General features: G+C 36.4%; 1 protein-coding gene across 1 annotated transcript; it reads right to left on the minus strand.

Moving 5' to 3' along the window:
- Positions 1-1,918: 1,918 nt before the first annotated feature.
- On the minus strand, positions 1,919-3,579 carry LOC115627358. Its single transcript, XM_030523007.1, has 2 exons — positions 3,414-3,579; positions 1,919-3,351 (listed from the first exon to the last, which is right to left on the minus strand). Exons 1-2 carry the CDS (start codon positions 3,577-3,579, stop codon positions 1,919-1,921), a joined length of 1,599 nt encoding a protein of 532 aa, XP_030378867.1.
- Between the last annotated feature and the right edge of the window lie 11,723 nt (positions 3,580-15,302).

Genomic DNA, 15,302 nt, shown 5'->3' on the forward strand with positions numbered 1-15,302 from the left:
TTATTTATAAAATATTTAAATTACATTTTTTTTAAAATGTAACAAAAAGTGAACAAAATTTACGCACATGTCGGCATTTAACACAGGAATGTATGCTCAATTGAAAAGGTATTGCACTTTTTGCGGTTACGGCCAGAATCAGTCATACAGGCCTTAAATATGCTAAGAAATAAAAATTAATACAAATGCAATTCTTTTATTGAATTATATTCTTCAAGCTGATTCTGTAGTTATTTGAAAATATTGTAGATAGGAGTACACCTGTTAGTAAAATATAGTAAACATTAAAAACAAAAAAATGGAAAAAAAAAATTTTAAATGTCTGTTGGCTTGAAACGATGGCAGACATTCTGTCCGCGTCGTCAATGTCGGCTCTTATCGCTGCGGAAGTCGTAAGCATAATGGGCAGCCTGTTTGCTCGACCGCCAATCCGACAGCTTACATTTACAGCAAGCTTACAGCGCAACTTGTTGTAACGGAACAGCCGAGGAACCAATGCGACCGCCACTGTTAACTAACAGCGATAAGATGCGCGTTAAAGCGACAGCTTTTAGGCGCAAAATAAATTTGAATAAAGGCCAGAAATCAGCGAATACTTGTGAACAACAGATTGCACTTATCTGATTCTCTGTGTCTATAACATACTTCTATATAGTATGCCATCTGCCTTCACTAAGATATAGAAATAACACTTTGTTTGTTTTTAAAATCAACAGAACGATACATTTATATGCTTATACTATTCAGCAGTCTTAACAAAAAAAATTGTAAAAAGTTTTACCATTGCTTAAAAAATTACTTTTTTCTTTTTCAAATACTTTCAAATACTCGTAGTTAGGCAAGCTAGTGCTTGAACACAATTTTTGATTTAAAGCATACCATCTTAGGGCACTCAAATAACCGATAATCAGATGAACTTGGAAAAAGTGCAAAATAATTTATTTCGGGTTAAAATAAAATTTAAATTGTTTGGAAGAACAACCATAATAGTGCTGTTCTTATAATTTACCTAGTTTCCAACACGTATTCAGAGAGAATTTTATACCATTTTGCTGACTAGGCTTTTAAGTTCACATGCAGAAAATATAATTGAGTTTGTTATCGATAAGTTTTCAGTTCTTCAGTTTCCAAAAGAGCTGCCAGGACAAGGCGATCTCCATCTGTCCGGCTGTGTAGTAGTAGTAGGAGTTGGGTTCATCCAGCTGGGCCTGCAGGTTCTTGAATATTCCAGCAGCTATCAATAATAAGCCCAGCTCATAGTTTTACTTGTAATATTACTTAAAATTATATTTATAATTCTAATAATAATACTACCAATAATACTACTTATAATACTACCATAAAACTACTTATAATACTACCAATAATACTACTTATAATTTTGCTTATAATTCTACTACTTTTTTTTCTATGTTTAACATAAGAATTTAATCCGTACATGCAGGTTTAGCAGCTTAACAATACATGTTCATAAATATAAATAGCCTTACCTCGAGCACATCCGCGCGAGGATTAATAAGTAAATGGTGGCTTGTGCTTATCTAATTGTTTTGAAAAATCCTAATTGTTGTAGTCTTCGCAAAGGTATGGCAGGAAGGAGTCCAACTGGGCCTGCAGGTTCTTGAATATTCCAGCAGCTATCAACAAAAATCCCATTGTAATGTTTTACCCTAAGAGTACTGAAAGTTTTACTTATAATGCTACTTAAAATTCTACTATAAATACTACTTATAATACTACCAATAATACTACTTATAATACTACCATAATACTACTTATAATTTTGCTTATAATTTTACTTACAATTCTCCTACTAATACTACTTATAATACTTCCTATAATCCTATTACTTCCTTTAATACCAAGTCAGATCCTGCATTCCATTCCAGCCAGAATCAGGGCACCTCAATGGCCATATTCAGGAGCCATTTTCATTTGCGCTCGGCAGGAAGCCCAACTCCTTGTACTTGGCCAAAGTGTTTTGCTGCAGCTGCGGCTGAAAGCGCCAGATGTTATCATCCAGCACAGGATCTAGCAGCCAGGTCTTGTTGTCAGGCTCTCTGTAGTGCTGCATCTGGGCGTATTGAATGGGCACCGACTTGGGGGCGCAGCACGCCTCTTCTGTCCAGTGCAGGGGGAGGTGGTTGTGGAGTCCAATTGCGTAGCGGGTCGAATGCAGGCACTTTGTCGCCAATGTTCGATCACAATATTGCGCGGTGCGTTCCACATGCTGCAGCATATAGAAGTAGGCGGGCAGTTGATGAAAATATTTGGCGCGTCCTTCATAGCGGGGATAATAGACATTGCGGAAGCAGAAGCTCACCCATTGGCTGCACGTTGGACTGGTGCGGTTCATGTAGTCGGGCACGTGGTGGGCCAACTGGATTAGGTCCGCCCAGTTGGTTACATTGCCGAGCGGCATGATGACCTCGTCAATGTCAAAGACGCCAATGTAATCGTAGCGATACATATTGCGATATAAGCAATCGTTGTAGGGTATCATTTCGTTGAGGATGCGATTCAAGTAGTCCCGCGCCAGCAAGAAGTGGTGTAGGTGTGGTGGCACATTTGGCTCTCCGCGGCCCAAGGATAGCGAACGGAGCTCGACGAATCCTGAACCGTTCTCCATGTAATCGCGAAGCACACGCGTCATGTTCGCATGCATGGGCCCATTATAGAGGACGACCTTATCAGCGCCCAACAAGCGCATCAGCTCCAGCCATTCGATTAAACGCCAGGACATATCGTTGTATAAGAAATCCATGGTTTTGACGCAGACAACAAAGCGTGGACGGCGATTCCCTCCGTCCTGGTGATGCTGCTGCTGCTGCTGCTGCTCCGGTGTCGGTGGCTCGTACACCACCTTGAGCAGGTTGGTCGCTCTGTCACAGCGTTGCGCCACAAGCGACACCATATCGGGCACCTCACCCACAGGCACTGCGCACGCCATGAGCGTGGGATAGTAGAGACGCGGCTTCTTACCCCAATGCCACACCACCTTGTGCTCGTGCACGGGCACTATAAGCGGTTTGTTGCGTGTCTTGAACCACAGCTGGCAATGCGTAATGGGATATGTTGCACCTTCATCGCCGCGTTCATTTACCATGACCAGGAGGCGCACGAGTGGTGCCCTCGGCACCGTCTCTCTGCGATCATAGTAAGCACCAAAGAGGTAGTAGGTGAGGTTTCCAGCACGCGCCACTTGCCAGTAGTCGTTGTGGAACTCGATTTCCTCCGTAAGGGGTGCGCACGCCAGCTTCTTGTGCTGTGGCTTCATTTGCAACATTTCAGCCAACGGGTAGGAGGGCAGCTCTTCTTGAATCCATTGCAGACGCTTCTTCCATGTTGGTGCTGTGGCAACAAAATACGAATCCACTCAGAAAAGCTTAGAATATATTCACATCAGCACTCACCCCTGCGTCTATCAATAAGCAGCTCTTCTTCGATCACCGCCGAGCTCTGTTGTTGCTTGTGGATTGGGAGGACATTGAAACGATAGTGCAGGAAAAGCAGAAGACACAGCTTCAGACTGACAATACCGCCGAGGATCTTATGACGGCATAGATATTTCTTAGCCATGACACACTCGCGTCAACTAAACACAAACTGCTACTGGCCACAACAACTAACTCCGCGATTGTCTCCACGTAAGAACAGCCGCGAAAATATTTTATTCTGGCTGTGAAGAGGTTGCTATCACAATAACTCATTGAAAAATAAAAATTAATATGTTTAATTCCATAAACTACCGAAAGAGATAATTCAACAATTCGTATTTCATTGATAGTGGCCGCATGTACTATCAAAAAATTCATCAATCAGTCATTAAGATAGCTTCAATGACTGAGACGGGCAGCAACAATTTATTAAAGAAGAAATGTTTCATTCCTCCACCAGCTGTATACACTTTTTAGTGAAGAATCTTTGATTAATGTTCAAAAATGTAATCAATAGGTGCATAATATACCTAAAACTAGGTCGAAACTAAGTGCAATAAATCGCTTCATTTTCTTTTTTATAATAATTATAAGGTAGATTGAATAATCAATACTTTTTGAATGCAAATCAAATGTCATAATTGACCACAACCCTTTAAGTTGATCAATTTAATACAACTATGTATAGATATACCTATTTTGTTGCAAATTAAAACCAAACTAGACTCCATTTCATAGAAAATATAAAGCAGTTTATAATATTTGGAGTTACCCAACAATATAAATATAGTAAACAAATTATTTCCATGTAAAATGGTTTACTGATTAAGAGAGAGAGTGTATACATTTTCGGTGTGCCCCCATATTCTTGTTAACACTTCTTTTTAGCAATTGTTTTTCTATCAGCCATAAATAATCATCATAAAACGAAGCTATAGGTCTGTTTGCAGATATAAGAAAGCGACTATAAATATCTTATCTTTTTTTTCGTAGTTCTAATTAAAAAATTGGTTTTTATGCTGTGTGTAAACTATAATCGAAATCAGTTAAAGCGATCATTTTTATGAAAAACAATCATTTTTTGCGACTTCAAAGGCGATTTACTGCGCAGCCTACAAGTATGCAACACATTTTGGAGTCTTCGTCAGCAATTATCTGTCACCCTTTTACTTGCTTAAAATACATAAAAATAATAACTTGTATTCCTTTATTGTGTGTTGAATAAATGTGTTATATTATTTGAATCTCCCTGACTAATAATTATTATAAAATTTCTATAATCAAATAATTATTATACTCTTTTGTTTTTTTATGCTTAGTACACATACTATTTGACAACATTTCCAGTTCTTCAAACTTTATCCATTACGCCCAGCATATTTATTTTTCTTAAGATAAGTCCGATCAAGGGCAACGTATTGGAACTTGGGCATAATAGTATATTTGTATAATTTAGTCAAAACAACAAACAACGCCACGATACTGAGCCGAGTGTGACGAGCGTTGAGCGGGGAACTCAGGCAACTAACTCAAGCATAAGTTATAAGAATAACAAACAGATGGGAGGATGTCTGCTGCCAAGCACGTCGCTGAATATGCAGAATGATAACTGCACGTATAGTGCATATGTATGTACATACATATGTGAGTCTACTTACATCTGAATACGAGCATAGTATGTATGTGAGTGCCCTGCAGTTCTATAGGTCGCTATATGTGCCTTCAATTGAACCAAATTCGCGATGGAAGATATAAGTAATTGGAATCAGGGACCGCAAATAATGATTATTATTATTATTATTTTTTTAAGAAAACGAAGATCATACCAATATAATTTTTTAGGATTATCTATGCATATTCACCATGATTTAAAAATTTCAATTGTTATTCATTCTCTTACAATATACAAAGAATAATCATTGTTTTATGATTCCTGGTTGAGTTGTAAAGAAAAATTCAAAATTAATCATTATATTGTGAGAGAATAAATAATTAAAAAAAATGAATCATTATTATGTAATATTTATAATAACACTTCTAATGATTACAGTCTCTGATTGAAATGACAAACTGCTAATAACTTAAAACTATATTCGCAGAATAGGGCATTTACTTCGGAGTCTGTCAGGTCCTTAGTTTAGGATGTTGGATTAGAAATTTAACTTAATTTAACCTATTTAAAATTAGATACTTATTATTGGTCGAGCAGGTCGTAGTTAAAGCCTTCGTTACTTCGTCACACTGTTGCAATAGGCAGTGCATTGTGGTAGCTAGTGGTAGCTAGTGAATCGGATATGGCTGGCTTGGAGCTCAGTGCTCTGCACTGTGGGGTAGTTGCCGTCGCCTGACTTACATTACCCTCATTGCTTGTGGGCAACATTGCGACAGTCGTCGACGTCATCGTCATCGCCATCGCCATCCTCATCGTCGTGGTCGTGGTCGTCGTCGACGACGTCTATGGAAAGATTAAAAAAAAAAAAGCGCCGCAAAGTACGCAGCAGCCCCAAAAAGAAAACGCAAATATGCACAACTAAACGCCAACTATGCGTGTATGGAGAGAGGGAGGTAAAGGTGTGGGTGTGTTTGTGTTTCGGATTGCGCTTGTATGTGTGTTTTGCACAGTTTTTCGTGCCCGCATACATATCTACATAGTGTGTGTGTGTGTGTGTGTGTGTGTGTGTGTGTGTGTGTGTGTGTGTGCGAGCGCCCAAAAGTGCACACGAAAACGCACCTGAGCGCAAATGAATGATGATGTTGCGCCTTAGCTACTTGTTGTTATTCTTGGGGTTGTTGTGCCACTCATTGTTGTAGCTATCGTTGTTGTTGTTGTTGTTATTGTTGCTTTTGCTGCTGCATTCTGAGATTAACAAGCTACCATGGGCATGAATGGAAATAAAACAGTAAATAATGCTGCGATAAATGTTTAGTTTAAACTAAGATCGCAGCTTTAGAATCGGCCTATGCTGGCACTAAGAAGAAACTACAAGTATTGCACTTATATAAGGAATTTTGCACTTTCTTGTTTTAAGCCTCATAGTCGCTTAATTAAAATATTTTATATTTGTATTTAAAGCGTTAGAAATCGATTTGTTATTTAAGATCAATCCATATTTTATGCAATTAAATATAATATGTGCATCAAATTAAACGACCAAAGTAAATGGAGAAGCTATGCTCGGGTGTCTCGACTTTGAAATACTCTGTGCAATGTGTGTAGAATAATTATGCATGCCTATATATGTCTCATGTGCCTGTGCAAAGCAGCAACAACAACAACAACAACAGCTCCTTCTGCCTTTTTTCTGGTCCCGCAAAATAATACGTATTTAAGTATTATTCATATGTATATGCATTTGTGATGACAATTCTCAAATCTATACGATTTTCTCAGAACTGTTTTTAACTACTTGTGAATTATAAGCAAACAAATGAAAAAACTATCAACTGTATCATATTTATTTCATGCTGTACATTTTTCAGTGCAGCTTAATAAAGACAAATAGCACAGTTATATTTCGGCGCTGGTGGTGCTGAGCGTTACGATCTTAGTGCCACCAGCGTCATGAACGGTCCAAAGTGCTACTTGAATAGTGCTCCCTGGGTTCGAACCACGCCAAGCGCCGCGGACCCCCAAGAATGATGTTTTTAAAGCATCAGCAGAAGAACCAGCACCAACACTTTTAAGACCAAGTTGTTAAAAACAACTACAAAGAAACGCTCAACAACCAGCCAGCCAACCGCCGCACGGCAGCAACCCGCCCGTCGCACCCACAGAAGAAAAAGGGGTTCCCTTCCCCCCAAGAGGAGGAAAAAATACAAATACTACTACTTGGCCGGCAAGGCGTAACTGTCGTGAGGAGGAAAGCGATTTAAAACAAGCTTTACAAATAAAATCCAAAAAAAAAAAATTGTAAAAAGATGTAAAAAATAAAAAAAAAATAACTTTTTGGTTCACCCAATTTCAAGTTACGTATTGGCCGTGGGGCCTATTTGATGTCCCTAGGTCTTATAGTCTTCGAGACATAGGAAAATCGGACGGAAAATCGGAAAATCCCCCATAGGGCGGAAAATCAAAAAAAAAGGTATCTTTGTGCAAAATTTGATGTCTCTAGCTCTTGTAGTCTCTGAGATCCAGGTGTTCATACATACAGACGACTCGTCGTGTCATGCTGCTCAAGAATATATATACTATAATAAATCATAAAGGGGGTGCTTACGACAGCTTTTTAGAAATCTTAGTTAATCAGAAATTTTGGATTGTATTAGTATTAATAGTTTTTTCTTGTGTTTCGCTAAATCAAAGAGCTTAAACTGAAATACAAGTCAAGTCGTTTGCTCTATATTTAAGAGTTCGGTTCAGATATTGCTGCAATTTCGAATGATTTGATTCCTTGAAGGCATAAGTACGACTTTTGCTATTTAGGAATATCTATGAGTCATTGCATTTAATAATTAAATATCAGGTTATGTTCAGTAGCTAGTGATTGATTTTTGTAAAGGAACTCGTAATGTGAGATAATTTATTTGTAAACTGTCCTCTATTTGCTGTATGTTTTAATAATAATACTGATTAATTTAAATGAGTAAGTAGTTGTCAGTCAAAATGTTCTATATCTAAGATTGTCAATCTCTAAGAAAAAATGTGTAGCACATCGTATATATGTATTTTTGCTGGTTGTTTTTTAAAATTCTACCATGGTGCGCGCACACTTGCCTGCAAGTTCGCCAATGCTTGTTGCAGGCAGAGTTTTGGGCTGTGGGGCTTGTTTCGCAGTTCCTTTTTTTACGAATAGCTTGGCTCATATGTTGTAACCTTTCGCTTAAGCAAATTGCTACCAAGAGTGTACGTGCGCATGTGTGTGTGTGTGCTCTGTGTGTGCTCTGTGCCTTCTTGCTTTGCGGCTAGTAAAACGCGTTGAGTTATTGTGGAGTAGCAGCGGCTTCCCAAAAAACCGGCAACGTGCAATGGAGCGGCTTTCTTTCGAGTATATATATATGTATATGTATGTATGGATGTGTGTGTGTGTGTGTGTGTGTGTGTGTGTGTGTGTGTGTGTGTGTGCGTCTGTGCTTGTCTGTGCGAATGCGTTGCATTTCACTTAAAATGCTTTTAACCAAAACATTAAGCAGCTGGTGTCACATTATATCACAAAACAGCAAGCTTTAGTTAGTTGTAACAAGCCGCAACAAGAACAACAGCAACAACAACAACAACTACAGCAACTAAATCAGGAACAACAACGGCAATTGCAACTTCCCTCTAGGTAATACAACAGCGAAAATTTATGGCCTGCATAAACACTAAGACTACTTCTTGACTAGTTTAGAGGCGGACTAAAAATATTATAGAGCAACCAACGCTCGTTTAAAATTGGCTAAGAATGCGAATTTATGCTGCCAGCTAGAGGCTTTAGGGCTCATACCCAAGAAATGCGTAATTTTGCACAAGTTCTTCAGCCATTGATTGAAGCCGCACGCAACTTAAAAGAAGAAATATTGCTAGAATTATTAAAAAAAAAAAACTGCATTCATTCCAAAAACCAGACTTATTAAAATTGTAAATATAACTTCCAACATTTTGTAAATGCAAAAAAACACGAATATGCTCCTTGTATTGATAAAACGAAGAAGTGTATCAGCAGAAAGAAATAAAAATGTGAAGGCCCTACTGCAGTGGCTTCAATTACTTTTCTCCATTCTAATGAATTCAGTGGATAACGTCATAATTTATGGCATATATAATTTGTCATTCTTGTTGTTATCCCCAATAGTAGCTGTAGTTGTGCGACATTGAAGACAATTTTCGTTCATTTTCATAAACTTCATAAACTCTTTTCCTACAATGTTACGCAGCTTTGACTTAACAGTCGCTGTTAAACCTAACATTGCTTCGCAGTAACATTATGTTAAATTTTAATGCGGCAGTCCGCGAATAAGATTGTTAGGTCTATAATGTCTCTGACCACATATGGCTGTGAATCGGGGCATAGCTGGCCAACTGGCAAATAAAATTCCCCCAACGTGTCGGGGGCATTTATAGACGTTATTGTACAGCTTTTTCATAGGCTTTCTTATCTTTTAAGTTGAGACTATGTTATATTAATCATATTTGAATTTTTAATTTTAAATCTTGATATATATATAAAACGTTAATACTTATATATTGTTATTGAATAAATCGACAAATCCACTTGTTGATTTAAATAAATAAATAAATAAAAAAGATCAGCTATTACTTCTTCTATGTCCGATAACTTTTGTTATATCGATTAAAACAATGATATGACAAAAGCTGTAAATAGTTCAAATAATAAAAACTGATTTGATAGAGCGCTTGAAAAAGGCAACGACAAACTCTTAAAGAAATGAAGATCATGCTTAATAAGAATAATAGCTATATATGACTTTCTGAATCTATACTAAATCTAAAATGTAAATATATTACGTATATAAATAGGATTGGAAGGCACAATTTGATGAATCAGAAAATTAATACAATTGATTTTTTAACGCTTTTCATATTGGAAACGCGCAAGCCTTACATACTACAAGTATATAGTCTGTATTTGCTGTATAGTCGTGTTTATGTGTTTATTTGAATTGTCCAATAAAACCTATAAATAAGTTAATATCTAACACAAACACATGAGATGCTCGATAAATAGTCGTATATTTAAAAAGAAATCTTGCAAGTCAGAGAAGTGTGCAGAATATTATTGTATAAAAATTATATTTTAATATCAGTTAGGTTAGGTTAGTTTTTAGACATGCACATTCTTGTCTTTTGACGATCGATTTGGCCATGTAGGTATGGTAATAAATATAATAAAATCAGAATGACATCGAAATCATAAGACCTTAATATTTTGTTGAATAATGCCGGCAATTCTTGCAAATCAGAAGCATTTAGGCGATATTATAAGTAGTTGCTAGATTGAAAAACTTGTTAACAGTCCCTTTTGCGGACTCAGCGACACCCATGCGACACCCATGCGGCATGATGCATGCTCGTAAGCTCGAAATATTTGTGTACAAACAAAAACGTAGTTGTAAACAAATTGGACTGCTTACGTTTTGGCTCGGACTTGGAGTCCGACTCCGACTCCGACACCGACTTCGACTCAGAATGGTCTGTCTTTTGCGCTGGGAGGCGATCTATTGCGGCCAGTACATTGTTGATCGTGCTTGTGTGAAGAACCGAGGCGCTTGCGGTATAAGTCGTTGGTCTCTGAATCAGTCCACAAATCAAGTGAATGAGTGGGTGAGTGACTGAGCGACTGAGCGATTTGCAGCTGCTGATATGGCGAGTTTTTGGTGTGTTTCATAGCCAGCCATGATAGCAATTGGTAGTGCGAACAATTCGGACAACGATGACAACAAAAGTATGCGGCCCAATAGTGAGTTTTCAATTCATTGTTGCATTCACCTCGGTTGATGGGCGCAGGTGTTGTGCAGCTCTCTGCGCTTCTCATTTAAATTTCCGATGACCATGTATCGTTAAACATTTACAACTAAATCGAATTTTTGTGCTTCATTTTATTTACATAACTATGTGAGCTTTAATTTAGTTTTCATTTGCTGCTGTAGTAATGGTTGTTGTTTTTGTTTGGTTTACTAATCAACTAAACGATATTAGTGCCAGCAGGACCATCAACGGCAAAAGCAACAGCAGAGAACGCAACAGAACTGAAAAGCAAACAAACAAACAAACAAAAAATACAATTAAGGCCCAAAAAATTGAGTTAAATGTTCGAAAATGCAGAAATGAATGCTTTTCAATTAGTGGTCGATGTTAAAATTCATGTTGGTGTTCAAATTACAGTCGCCGCTGTTGTTTTTCAGTTTGCAATGCGTTTATGTAACCCCGAAATGACTCCGTGAGCCATTTTGTTTGGTTGATCCTTCAATTGAAAATCGACGCTCATTGTGTGTCTGCATTCGAATGTGTGAGTTGCCAATTAAATTTAATCCATACAGTATGTGTGTGCATTAGTTTTCTGCTCGACTAAAAATAAAATATACCCCACTCCAAAGTAAGAAGAGCATTCATTTTCTTGATTAGTAAGACCTTTTAAAGGAACATCGTCTTGGTCTCATTAATGAAATCAGAAATCAGAATTAGTGACATTACATGTCTTACAATGATAATTTTGTTTGCTTACTTTGTAGCTACTTCACTTTATAAATAATCTCTTTCATCTTAAATCAGTAAAAATGATTAAATTGAGAAATATCATAGTACAGTAGAAGTTAGTAATTATTCGAAATTTTATAAGAAATATGACAAGAGTAGTCTAAATCGGAAATATGGATGCCTAATCTAATATTATGGTAAAGCAGAAGTTAGCAATTATTCGAAATTTTATAAGAAATATGACAAGAGTAGTCTAAATGGGAAATATATAGATGTCTAATCTAATATTATGGTAAAGCAGAAGTTAGCATTTATTAGAAATTTTATAAGAAATATGACAAGAGGAGTCTAAATCGGAAATATGGATGACTAATCTAATATTATGGTAAAGCAGAAGTTAGCAATTATTCGAAATTTTATAAGAAATATGACAAGAGTAGTCTAAATCGAAAATATGGATGCCTAATCTAATATTATAGTAAAGCAGAAGTTAGTAATTATTCGAAATTTTATAAGAAATATGATAAGAATAGTCTAAATCGGAAATATGGATGCCTAATCTAATATTATAGTAAAGCAGAAGTTAGTAATTATTCGAAATTTTATAAGAAATATGACAAGAGTAGTCTAAATCGGAAATATGGATGCCTAATCTAATATTATAGTAAAGCAGAAGTTAGTAATTATTCGAAATTTTATAAGAAATATGACAAGAGTAGTCTAAATCGGAAATATATGGATGCCTAATCTAATTTATTACATATTTTCACCAAATTCGGGGGAATACGTTTTCAGAGCAACATTAAATAACTCATGATTAGGCGGCGCCCTCAAATACACACGTATTGTTGGATTATCATTCTTTAATATCTGTCCCGCGACCACCCTTGTACTCTGTACAGGCTATATGCCTACTCAGCAACGCAGAAGAGAACCCGTTGACTGCAAGCACACAAAGTTATAAGTTCTAACAATTACACTATTGCTAATTGAACCTAAATAATAACAATAACAATTAAATTATAATTAAAAACTGGCATTTTGTTGTGAGTACATATCCCAAGGCCTACACGAGAAAATTTTGTTCACCCCTCTTCTATTTTGAAAAGGAATAATGTTCAGAGCATTTTGCACATTCCAATACTACGAGGATACTCGTAAATAATTCCCAATAGTTTGCCGACACCCATCGAAATGTACTTGCAGGTGCAAGCGTGAGCTCGTCAGTGAAGCCATTTGTTATTCAAGTATTTGCAAACACGACAATTGGCTCTTAATCTATTCAAATTACAATTTGCATAATAAACCACAAGACAAATCACCTAAAAATTCATTGCCGACTTACTAGCAGTGCATAAAAATGCATTATTTCCTTTGAATATTTGATGGGATCGTGGAGGATATGGAGGAGGATGGTCTTGTGTGTGCTCTAAGCTGCTTACAAAATAAATCAAATTAAAATATGGAAGAGCACTAAAATTAAATGAATGCAAAGACTCTGGAACACACCCACACAACTACACACACTTGTACACACTCGTACATACATATCTATATAGTATAAATGAGTATGTAGTTATATATATACTCTCACAACACAACATGCAACATAAATCACCAGACGCCTTAATAAACTGTATGAGTAGAGCTTGCCGAGTCCTGCTGCTTTTTCTGCTGTTCTTGTGGGAAGGGGGCGGTTGGGGGGAGAGGCTGTTTGCCTTGCACTTTTGCAAGGCTTAAGGCCAAGGTTGCCCACTGCTGTGCTGATATGTGTGTGTGTGTGTGTGTGTGTGTTTGGCAGTCAAGTGCAGGCAACACATTTAAAAATGGCGATGATGATGATGATATTTGAACAATAGAGATTTGTAGCAGAAGTTCCATTAGCAGCTCTATAGCCCAGAGATCAAATAGTACAGTCTATATTCAATTGCATTCTACTTTATACTTATGTATGATATTTTGTATTGTAAAATCAATTGTCTGCACTAGAGGTAGCTACTTAGGAGGGTCAGTAATAATTTTCACAACTAAATGCATGCCAGGCCTTCGTTTAGATAGAAAAAAAAACTCCCTAACTACTTAGGAACATCATTTACGAGACTCCCTTTTCAATCATAAAGTGTTTCTCAGGTTTGACAATCTCACGAGCTCGACAAAAAATAAGCAGGAACTGTGAGCTCAATTAGAAATAAATATTATGAAAATATTTTGCAAAATTTTCTCAGTAGAGTTTTCCTGATAAATATTGGATTAATATATAAATTCCAAATATGTATTTATTTTTCATTCAAATGCCTTAAAAGTATTAAAAAGTCCATAAGTGAAGGCTAGCAGAAACTTATATAAATATATAAAAAAAATTAACCATTTTTGGGAAAAATAAATAAGTTCAATTCGAAACAAATGTCTGCAAAACTGATAATGAAAATCTTTCTCAAATTTTCTCAGTAGATTTCTTTGTGATGAGTAATAGCCTAGAAGTGAAGGTTTGCAGAAACTTAGAAACATAAACGAAATACACAACAGACGTTTTTTGGATACAAATCTCGAATTCTCTCTCTGCTTTACTGCTCTCTATTGGAAAACGTTTCAAGTATCAACTGTGTATGTTTATTTAGATTAATCAATTGGTGCTGGGTCTTACGAGTATTGGACAGTAGCAGGCAGGTGTTCGTTCCCCATTTCAATTTGTTTAAAATATTCACTATTACGCAGTCAATTCACAAGTAAGTAGTATTAGTAGCCAGTTTTAAGAATAAGCTGTGTTTTTTTTTCTCCAGTCAAGTTCAACATACTTGTACTTCTGCTTATTAATATCAGACCATATCAGAGCATTGGGTTACTGCTTTTTTGTCCTCCCTTCCGTTAACAAGTAATACAAAATGCACCTTACATTTAGAATTCTTTGACAATGCCCTTTTGTAAGCTGACTACCGCAATTTCTGAGTACAAAACTGTTTATCTATACGAGTAGAATTCCACGGTGTCTTGTAACATTTTTCTCGCTTATTTTCACCCACTGAGCTGTATACTTTAATAAACAAATGCTTTCGCAATGGAAATGCAAAGTGAGAAGACGATAAGCGTTCAAACCTTTGTTTTTGTGCCACATAATCGCATACATATTTATATTCATATTTTTGTATTTGTATTTGTATTCGAATGAAAACACTTGGAGAAAAAAGCGTGAGGAACTAGAGCAGAGAGGAATGTGTTTTTATTTACAATTATTTTAATTTTTAATGCTATTTTCATTCCCAAAATATTGAATTTCAATTTGTTCAACTCTTTTGCAGTTATACATATTAGATGGGAAAATATATAGTTGTATTTATGTTTTTAAATAATGCTCTTGTGAATAAACGGAGCAACGGAAGACTTTTAAATGCGTATACTGCGCAGCACCCTTTTAAGTTTGGAGAAAGACCAAGTCAGATCGAATCTAGCTTGCAATGACGGACCATTCCTTTGAGTTTTGCCCTTAATTGGTACTTCATTTCCCTCCCATATAACAACAACAACCAAAAAAGCCGTTAAAAAGCTTGCTTGGGAGGTAAAGCATTTTGAGTGGACGAAGTGCTCGAAAAATTGAAAAATATTTTGCAAAGCAATTCAAATTTGCATTCATTACAAAAACTACATACATTTCCGTTTCTTCTCTAAACAAAAATAAATACCACTCTCTTAGCTTTTCTCTATCTCTAATGCAGCGTATTATGTACAATTTGTAT

Source organism: Scaptodrosophila lebanonensis, unplaced genomic scaffold, assembly GCF_003285725.1.
Source record: "Scaptodrosophila lebanonensis strain 11010-0011.00,11010-0021.00 unplaced genomic scaffold, SlebRS2 tig00000092-arrow-pilon, whole genome shotgun sequence".
NCBI classification, from domain to species: Eukaryota; Metazoa; Arthropoda; class Insecta; order Diptera; family Drosophilidae; genus Scaptodrosophila; species Scaptodrosophila lebanonensis.